A 9,961-nucleotide genomic window follows, 5' to 3' on the forward strand; every position below is an offset into this window, starting at 1 on the left:
AACACCACGTGATTACAGAGCCTCAAAACTCGTTAGCGCCAACTAGTGGCCGATTTCTTTCAAAATTCTTACAGACCTCTAAGACCATGAGTCAAACATGCCTATTGAGTTTCGTTCCGATCGGCCTCTGTTAACCTTGTCTAATAGGTGCTCAAATTTAATTGGCTGTGGCGGCCATGTTTTTTGAGATACGCCAATTTCCTCATAGACATATATGCTACCTTGGACCAAGACACTGCATACCAATTTTCAAGTCAATTGGACTAATGGTCAGGTGGTCATAGCCTTTTTCATGTTATTTTCATGTTATAGCGCCACCAAGTGGCCAATCGTCGCGATTGTTTTATCGTGACCAAAGACTGAGCCCATACATATGTGTACCAAATTTGGTGAAGATATCTTATTTTGATCTAGAGTTATAGCCTTTTTAGTAAAATAGGCTCCGCCCTGAACATCAATTTTAAGCCCCCTAACAACCGTGAATCCAAATTATGACTTTTTTTCAATGATTATTAATATTCAGACTCCAAATAATATTTTGGCACTGGTTTGGTTCTGATCGGACAAAAAACCTAGGACTAGTTCGCAAAAGTAGTTTTTTAACAAAATTCAAAATGGCGGAAAAATTTGCATACCGGAAATGGAATCGGAGATATACGTTTTTTATGTCAGGTATTCAGCTTTCCAATGATATAAGACTCTTGAGTCTACGACATACGGTTTAGGAGTTATGAGCAGTTTCGCGCAATTGATTGCTATAGCGCCACCTATAGGCCAATCGGGGTCATAATTTGATAACCTCTCCTCGATTTTTGTACTACCTATTGGCCAAGTTTCAAGTCTCTAGCCCTTACAGTTTGGTCTGCACGATGCGTTTTAGGTCTGAATAATAATAATAATAATAATAATAATAATAATAATAAAAATCAGCACAAATACAATAGGTGTTCAGCACTTCGTGCTTGAACCCCTAAAAATCAGTACAAATACAATAGGTGTTCAGCACTTCGTGCTTGAACCCCTAATAATAAAAATCAGCACAAATACAATAGGTGTTCAGCACTTCGTGCTTGAACCCCTAAATATATAGTAAACCTGGCATGGTTCAAAAGAAAAGTTTTAATACAAATAGGCCCTTGGCTACATGTAGTTGGAACAAACTTTTTGCATTTGATTCTCCATCAGAGCTGTTGAAATAATCGTTTTTATTCAAGTATTTAAAGTTGTTTGTTTTGCAAGACTCACGTAGATTACAGACAGACAGACGCGGAACCATAAGTGAACGCGCACACGTTTCTGACAGGAACGTTTTCAGCAGCGGGCGAAAACAAATATGCAGATGTTTGGCGGGTGATTTTACTGCTCTACAATCAATAAAACCCATGAATTTACCTGACAACCAACTGCGTTTAATATGTACGGATTATACAATAAATGCTTTGCACGATGAAATGAAGTTATAAATAAAGAGGGATTTCGATATCGTCGCATTTTTGTCTGTGAGTGAACGAGTCGTGTTTAAATATTACATTTCGGTCTAAAACTAATACAAGTATATTATTTATATATAAAATAAATGTAGTAAAATATATTATGTACAATATTTACATCGGTTTTGGTCTAAATGTCTATTTTAACCGAATGTAAGTGTGCTCAGGCAAAAAAGTGAATTGATATTCATATCATCAATCATATATAATAAATAAAGCTGATCTATAAATGTGATATGTGGTGATTGTGTCTCAGATAATGGCAGGAAGGGGCAGAGGGCAGCTCACTTTCTCTGTGGAGATTGTTGGAATCGGTAAAGGAGAAAATCTCCCTCCGTCTTCCGTCCAGCCGACCCCTCTATTCCCTGTGAGTGTTTCAAGACAGGATAAATCCTCATCCGACTGATAATAATTATATTACATCATCACAATTATGTATTTTTGGCAGCTACTTACATTGTATTCAAGATACACACCAGTTCTTGCACTCTGAGAGTCGAACCAGGACTATCTGGCGTCGTACGCTACTGGTTGAGCTGCAGAAATCACACAACTAATAATAACATCTTTATAATATAATAATATAAGTAATAACATCTTCTCCAGTTCAACTGTCATATGTTGAGTATCCCCAAAAACTGTAAAACAAACCAAAAATGTATGAAAGTCATAACAACATGTTCAAGTGGCATTTGTTTTAAAGATAGCACAAGCAAAACTGTTTTTTTTTTTTTTACAAACATGAGTGCAAGTCTCAAATTACTATAAAAAAAATACTGTTCATAATTAAGACAAAAAGTGGTTGTTAGAAATCGCTGAAAGGTTATGAGTTAAGTCACTGCAAAAAAAATTTGTTAAGCATAGTGAAGTTAGTTCTGAGAAAAGCTCTAGCATAAGATATCCCTTATTAAAATTTAATTTATGTATAGGAATGTTTAAGTCAGTGGAGAGTTTACTGTCAACGCAGGTTTTTTTTTGACCCCTTATAAAAGACAGATGTATATCAGCTCAATTCTGTTTGATGTTTCAGCCTCTGGATCAGAAGCCGGTGCCCCTGCAGGCGAGTGAGGAGGCCGAGTACATGCTGGCACTCAAACAGGAGTTCAGAGGAGCCATGAAGACTCTTCCATTTTACATCCGTCCAGCTGCACCCAAGAAAGGTCAGTTCAGGGTGGAGGATGAGCTCTTCACTGGCATCTTTATAGTCATCATGAATTCGATATTGACAAGTCTTTTTCTTTTTTTTGGCGGTGCTAATTATAAATGATTTATTTGTGCACATCACCTCATAATCGTTCATTTCCTCCTCGAAACAACGTCTGTTCTCTTCATGATGTATTTCTCAGTGGAGGACGAGGCTAAATATCCTCCACAACTGTCTGCAAACTGGCATTCAGATCGAAGTGGTGTTCACTGCAGAGCCAAATGACGTCCAGCTCCCCCTTTGTGGACCTAATGAGTGGAGCTTGACCTAAGCGGTTTTCTCAATGTGTTCTTGTCTGTACTTGTGTTCTTGTGGACTCGTCCTCAGTCACTGTCACTGCCCAAGTACTGTTTCCAATTCAAAGTTTACATCTAGCCAAGTACACTTTTCTTGATCCCTTTAAATCGAGGATGCATAGAGAGGTGACTTGTGCGGACTTGAGACAGGCAGGTATCCCAGAATGCATCTAGCACCATCCAGCAAGCGCCAATAGTGGATGAGAAAACCCACATAATTAAAAAAATAGTACTGTTACTATGTCACAAAATGTTTTAACATTGTAGTTGTTTAAAGCTCAAATCTGTGCTTTTTGAAGATGTTATCTGTGAGATCCAGTCGATCACCAGGCGTTCAGTGCTCATTAATCCCGCCGAGAGCAGCCTTTCCTCGGCTAGTCCTTCTGATGTTTGCAGCTGGCTCTAATGTCTCTGTAGTGGTTAAACATGAGATATAATTTGTCTTGTGTAGATCTAAGAGGCGATCTGTGGCCTCATGAATCTATAAGTTGTTCCCTGGCTAATTGTTTTGGCTGAGGGCAAAGTGAAGTTTCATAACTTTATATATTTTGGTAATATAACTTTACCATTGTAGCCTACTAAAACGCTGGCTTTGTACGTTTGACTGAATTGTTTTCTTTATTTGTTATTGTATAGCTTCCTATACCTTTTACTTATACTTTTATAATGGCTATTATTGATCATTAAAACTGACTGAAAAAGGGTTGTGTTTTTATGTCATATTTCATTTTATATAGTACATATATGGGTATATATGCACACATTGCCTGAACCACATATTAATATGTGTAATATTTTTAAAATGTAAACGTGTTGTGTTGTGTTTTATATTTTGTTTTGTTATAAATATACATGCAGTGAAGATAATCAATGTGCGCGTTGCCAGAACCACATTTGTGTGGCTATTAATATGTTTAAGATTTTTTTTTTTAAATGAAAACTAAAAAAGAGAGAGTAGTGGTGTTTTATAGCATATTTAGTTTGATTGTTTCCTAAAATATACATACAGAGATAACCAGATAAGCCTCCTGAGTCAAACTTGGCAAGTACTTGGAACTTTGCGTACTTGTTATTGAGAGACGCCCCTAGTCTGGCTTTTCCTCTCTGGTCCTAATGGGTGGAGATTGAGGAGTGGAGAGAGGGTGTATTTGGACCTTATACCTTCACACATTATAGTTCCCCCCCAAAGTTCCTAGTTCCGGGGGAAAGTTCCTGCGGTGGAAACGCAGCTTAAGTGGATGACCACGTAAAATCACAGAGTGGGGTCAACGCATGCTGAGGCACACAGTGCGCAGAAGTCACCAACTTTCTGCAATAGTCAATAGCTACAGACCTCCAAACTTCGTGTGGCCTTCAGATTAGCTCAAGAACAGTGAGCAGAGAGCTTCATGGACTGGGTTTCCATGGGCGAGCAGCTGCATCCAAGCCTTACATCACCAAATGCAATGCGAAGTGTCGGATGCAGTGGGGTAAAGCACGCCGCCACTGGACTCTAGAGCAGTGGAGACGTGTTCTCTGGAGTGATGAATCATGCTTCTCAGGGTAATCCGATGGACGAGTCTGGGTTTGGCGGTTGCCAGGAGAACGGTACTTGCCTGACTGCATTGTGCCAAGTGTAATGTTTGGTGGAGGGGGATTATGGTGCGGGTTGTTTTTCAGGGGTTGGGCTTGTCCTCTTAGTTCCAGTGAAAGGAACTCTTAATGCTTCAGCATACCAAGATATTTTGGACAATTTCATGCTCCCAACTTTGTGGGAACAGTTTGGGGATGGCTCCTTCCTGTTCCAACATGACTGCGCACCCAGTGCCGTTTCTAGGCATAGGCAAACTAGGCGGTCGCCTAGGGCGCCAACAGCTGGGGCGCGCCAGTGAGCTATTTTATATATTTTTATTTATTTGTTTATGTATATTTTATTATTATTATTATTATTATTATTATTTCATACTTTTGCTATTTCGAGGCATTATGATTACTTGCGATTATTGGAGTGATGTCGGTGATAGTGGTGCTGCCCGCTGCTGTAATGAAATGAGATCATGTAGAAGGCGGCAGGGAACGTCGTCATCCGTGCTTTAGTTTCATCATCATGAAAAGGTCAAAGCCATCAGGGGCTCAGTATCATAAAAAGAAAAAAGAGGATGAGAAAAAGAAAGCGAAATTTACAGGTATGTTACTAATTGGTTAATTGTTCTACTACAAGCTGGTCGCTCTATCATAACGTTGAGCAAAACATGACACTGAATATTAGCAAGGGATGCACCACACGTCATGCTCATTTATTTCAGCAGCAGAACATTATAGCATAGTTCATTTGAATAAAAACCATTACATCAGAGACGGCTGTTTAGTGTAAATTGACCAAGTAATACTGTCATAACTATGACAGATTTGACAACCAGTTTGGACCTGCCAAACAAAAAAAAAAGAAAAACGAAAAAAAATTCAAATGAGTTTTACATGAGTTTAGTGCATATCAATAAATAACTTTTAAAACATGTTAAAATAAATGAATTTCTTTATGATAAGCGTTAACCGGGACGTTTCCAGGAAGATGTCCTATGATGACATTATTGACACTTTTGCTGCAATTAAGTCTAGGCATGTCCACTTTTAAATCTATCAAAAATACATATGCTCAAATATGCCACGGTCAGTTTGTTTTAAGTCCTTGTAGTTGTTTACCAGTTACTTCCTTTGAGCATGGATGTGCGTTGTTGTTTATTGAAAAGTGGGAACTGTGTGATATCCTATAATAATACTTATAGCTGTTATTTAAAGTAATTTATTTTGCATTTAAATTATTTATCTGTTTTTCTGGTGAAGTTTAATACACAGTATATTTTTACATACTTGAATTTGGGCAATTTTGCGATAATTAATAAATGTTTTCCTTAATGTTATGTTTTGTGTGGATTTTTTTTATGGCGGTGGGGGTGCCAGAAAGGCTAGAAACGGCCAGTGCACAAAGCAAGGTTCATAAAGACATGGATGAGCGAGTTTGGTGTGGAGGAACTTGACTGGCCTGCACAGAGTCCTGACCTCAACCCGATAGAACACCTTTGGGATGAATTAGAGACTGCATAATTTATTGAATTCATCTTTTTTTTTTTTACACAGATCAAAGACTTAAAAACTCAACAACAACAAAAAATCTAAGATCAAAGATTTAAAAAGTGACAGAATTTTTTTTATTTTTGCCAGATGATTTTTTTCCATTTTTATATGAATAGTTCTATAGTGATTAGTAATTTGAAGGTGTTTTTCCTCTTGACAGATGTGGAGCGTTATTCTGACAAATACCAAAAAACGGAAACCACTGACAACAGTTTGGAATGGAAGCCAGGTGCGTGATTTATGATTATTATCATAAATATTGATATTTTTTAATATTATTTATATACTTTTGTAGTTTTTAATAATATTTTGTTTTTATATTTTCAGTTTTCAAATTAAGTTTTTTTTTTATTCTTATGTTCTTTTATTATTTTATTTTATTTGAATTATTTTATTATTAATTTATTTTTTGTTTCAGTTTAAGTTAATTCAGTTAGTCATTTTTGTAATTTTTAGACAAGGCACATTTCATTTCAAAATTAAGCCCTAAAAATAATGAGAACAACTTTACAGCTCAAATAATACACATTTATTAACAGAAAGTGAATGTAAGTGCTTTTATGAAATTATATGCTTCACATTTCTGAAAATTGGCCCCAAGTGCCTCACCATAGCCTCTCTTTTTTTCAATAATAGGGAATCAATATTATTTTGTGTGGTAATCAACATTATGCTGCAAATGCTTTTGACTGAGGTTAAGTTGTTTTAAACCAATGTTCAAAATAAGTTTTTCATCTAATACTTGTAATTTTATTTTTAGCTTTATTTCAATGAACAAAAGTGTTTTGTTTTTTAATAGTTTTAGTTAACAATAATAACACTGATTCACTTGCGTCTCTGCACGGTTGTGTGATCCTCTACATCCAATTGTGTTTTCAGACTGGAGGCATTTTCCGAAGGAGCTGCGCGTGAGGGAGAAGAGACCGCAGAGAGACAGTGAGTGTGTTTGATGCTCTTAACCGGCTCTTATGCTCTAATACTGGACACTGTGTTCTGCTGCAGTCGAGCAAAGACACCAAGCACAGGAAGCATGAGTTTGTAAATGTGCTCTTTTTTAAAGCCGAGATAAGGGAGCAGGTGAGGCTGATGTGCTCATGAATGAGTGTGTAAAGACGAGCCGCTCCGGCAGGTCTGCGCTTCGCTCTCTGACTCATCGGCGTCTCTGGGGAAATCAGAGAGACGGCTCTCAGCCGCGCTGCACACACATCTCCAAAATGAAAGGATGGAGAGAAAGAGAACGATGAGAGAGGGATGAAGGTTTAGGCTTGAAGAGCGTCTGTCACTAAAAGAGGAGAAACAAGTTTATTTTTAGTCTTTCTGTGTCTTTTGTCAGAGGAGCCGTGATCAATGAGATGATGTTATTGTGGGAAAATGATGCTGATGTCATTTCCGCTGTCACAAACACACTTTGCTTATGTGCTTGCAGAAAGCCCAGCTGTTCCCAAACAACCCAAACAGCCACGGGTGGACAAGGAGGAGATCATACGCAAACTGGAGGTGTACAAATACCCGTTTAGGGTGCCATCAATGTGTAATGCACTCAAAAATAAGGACTTTTAATCGACTTTATTACACTTTCCCATCAACAAAATGCAGCATGTGAACAAACTGTGTTTCTTTACAGACTCTAGAGCAGAAAGAGGAAGAGGGCAGTTCTGATGAAGAGGAGGGAGAGAAAAAGAAGCCAGAAGAGGAAGAAGCTGAAGGAGAGGAGGAGTATGATGAAGAGGAATTTGAGGGCGTAAGTAATTCCTTTCTCTTGTGATATTAAGCCAGCTTGTTTGATCAAAAAACATTTCTCAATTGAGAGGAAAAAATTGACCTGCAATTTATGACTTAAAAAATGTCTACCTTGAATACATTGTAAATCGCTTTGGATAAAAGCATCTGCCAAGTGCATAGACGTAATGTAAATTTTATGTTATAAGTTCAGTTGATTCTAATTTAAAGGAATATTTAATACAAGATAAGCTCAATTGACAGAAGTGTTATTTTCCAGTTTTCATTTAGAATTATAGTTCTAGTAATTTTGGCATTTCTATTAGTTTGTTTTATATTTCTAGTTAACATTAATATATTTTTATTTCAGTTTTAGTCATTTTAGTACTTCAACTTATTTTCAGTCAGTTGCCAAATCTTATAAAAAAACTTTACAAATCTCACTTTTATATTATATTATATTATATTTAATTTCAGTTTTATTTTTAGTCAACAATAACTGATTGGCAGTACTTGGCATAATATTGATTTCCACAAAATTAATTTTTGACAAATAAATGGGAAAATCTGATTTACAGTGAGTTCTTACAATGACTCCATAAACATTAAAATAGTTTTATAGAATAGCCGGTAATCACTTACTAACCTTTTCTGTGTATATACAGTTTTGCAACTTTGTTGCCATGACAACATAAAGCCTAAAATCCGAAAACAGTAAAAATGATGAAAATAACTTTACAGCTCAAAATCAAAAAATAAACAAGAATGAACAGAAAAATGAATCTAAGTGCTTTTATGAAATGATATGCTGAACATTTCTGCTTTTTAAATCGTGTGGGATGAATTGAAATGATTTTGTGTGGTAATCAACATTATGCTGTAAATGCTTTTGATTGAGTTCAACTTGTATTAAACCAATGTTCAATATAACCTTTAGCCAATTAATCCTGTGTGTGTGTGTGTGTGTAACAGGAAACAGATTACGTCATGTCCTACTTTGACAATGAGGAGGAGTTTGGAGGGGACAGTGATGATAATATAGATGAAGCCATTTACTGAAGCAGGTGACGGCGGCTCCATTGCACCCTCCTCTGGGCAGTGAGTGTCTCTGGAACTGCTCTGTCCCTCGGGACTGTTCTGGGGTGGATCATTATGTTTGGCAGCTAATGTTGAAATCTGTATGCAGTGGATTTGCTCTCGTCCGATCGTTTGGCAGGGTGTTTGACTGCTTACGAAGAGCGTCTGAAACCGAGGGCCACGATTGGAGGACACAGAGACAAAAACTTCTCTCTTAATGCAGCTATACATTCTTAGAGCTTTGTAAATGATTATTCTTGCATAACTTAAATCATTTTTTAATCAGTCTTACCTATAAACATGTATGTTTTAGTCTAGGTTTTAGACAGTTGTATTTGTATGAATAGCTTTTATACGTCTTAGATTTGGGAATAAACACCAGTAAATGTAGATTGTTTATTTTGGATGATAAGTAATGTTTTATAAGTGGTTGTAAATATTCATGGTATTGCCATTTTATGTGATAAAGTCACACTGTGTCAAGACTACGTCTCATTAATGGATCGATAGATAGATCTCATTTGACCATATCATATTTTGTTGAGCAAATGATCAGTAGAGGAGAAAGAATCATTCTTGACAGCTTGAGAACACTCTGCTGGTTGGGCAAATTTGCTGAAGATGAATTTAGTGGCTGACTCAGGCGTGCTTTAACAGAGAACAGACAGAGGAATTCTTCCAGGAATAAGTCTGGGCTTTTATTCAAGGAAGCGGAGAGCAGTTCATCTCCAGTGGAAGATTACAGCAGCTGGAGACGACTGACATGAGAGCAGTCAAGTGAAGCCGCTGCAGTGATATATTCACTAGACACCCTGAACACCAATCAGACATTACAAATCCGGAAAGCTCAGTTAACTGGCATACAATAAACCACAATCCACAGCTACACCGTTGAGTTCAGGGTTAATGCCAAACGTCAATAATAATGTACAGCATGGTTATGCTCAGGAAATAGTGCCATATGTGGCAGAACATTTCAGACAATGACCATAAACTTTGGAGGACCACCATACGAGGTCATACCCCAATGTTCAGTGGTCAAATAATGCAAATTCTTAATT

The 9,961-nt window shown here is 37.1% G+C and overlaps 1 protein-coding gene across 4 annotated transcripts; it reads left to right on the forward strand.

Annotated features, from left to right (window-relative positions):
- Window positions 1-1,110: 1,110 nt before the first annotated feature.
- On the forward strand, window positions 1,111-9,382 carry polr3glb (RNA polymerase III subunit GL b). 4 transcript variants are annotated; one of them, XM_079836310.1, is made up of 9 exons: window positions 1,287-1,499; window positions 1,747-1,857; window positions 2,521-2,650; window positions 6,265-6,333; window positions 6,984-7,040; window positions 7,531-7,601; window positions 7,729-7,845; window positions 8,796-8,921; window positions 9,010-9,381. In XM_079836310.1, the coding sequence occupies exons 2-8, from the start codon at window positions 1,750-1,752 to the stop codon at window positions 8,880-8,882; spliced, it is 639 nt and encodes a 212-aa protein (XP_079692436.1). In that variant the 5' UTR covers window positions 1,287-1,499; window positions 1,747-1,749; the 3' UTR covers window positions 8,883-8,921; window positions 9,010-9,381. The 4 variants fall into 4 exon arrangements, with proteins under 4 accessions (XP_079692433.1, XP_079692436.1, XP_079692434.1 ...); XM_079836307.1 differs by having other exon boundaries at window positions 1,111-1,499; window positions 8,796-9,381; XM_079836308.1 differs by having other exon boundaries at window positions 1,287-1,416; window positions 8,796-9,381.
- Window positions 9,383-9,961: the final 579 nt, after the last annotated feature.

This window comes from Gobio gobio, assembly GCF_949357685.1.
Source record: "Gobio gobio genome assembly, chromosome: 15".
NCBI classification, from domain to species: Eukaryota; Metazoa; Chordata; class Actinopteri; order Cypriniformes; family Gobionidae; genus Gobio; species Gobio gobio.

What these genes read in the sequence shown, in the direction of transcription:
- polr3glb (XM_079836307.1), top strand. Translation starts at nt 1,750, where the DNA reads ATGGCAGGAAGGGGCAGAGGGCAGCTCACTTTCTCTGTGGAGATTGTT. An exon ending in AGCCGACCCCTCTATTCCCT is followed by an intron (nt 1,858 to 2,520) that starts GTGAGTGTTTCA and finishes TTGATGTTTCAG; the next exon opens with CCTCTGGATCAGAAGCCGGT. An exon ending in TCCAGCTGCACCCAAGAAAG is followed by an intron (nt 2,651 to 6,264) that starts GTCAGTTCAGGG and finishes TCCTCTTGACAG; the next exon opens with ATGTGGAGCGTTATTCTGAC.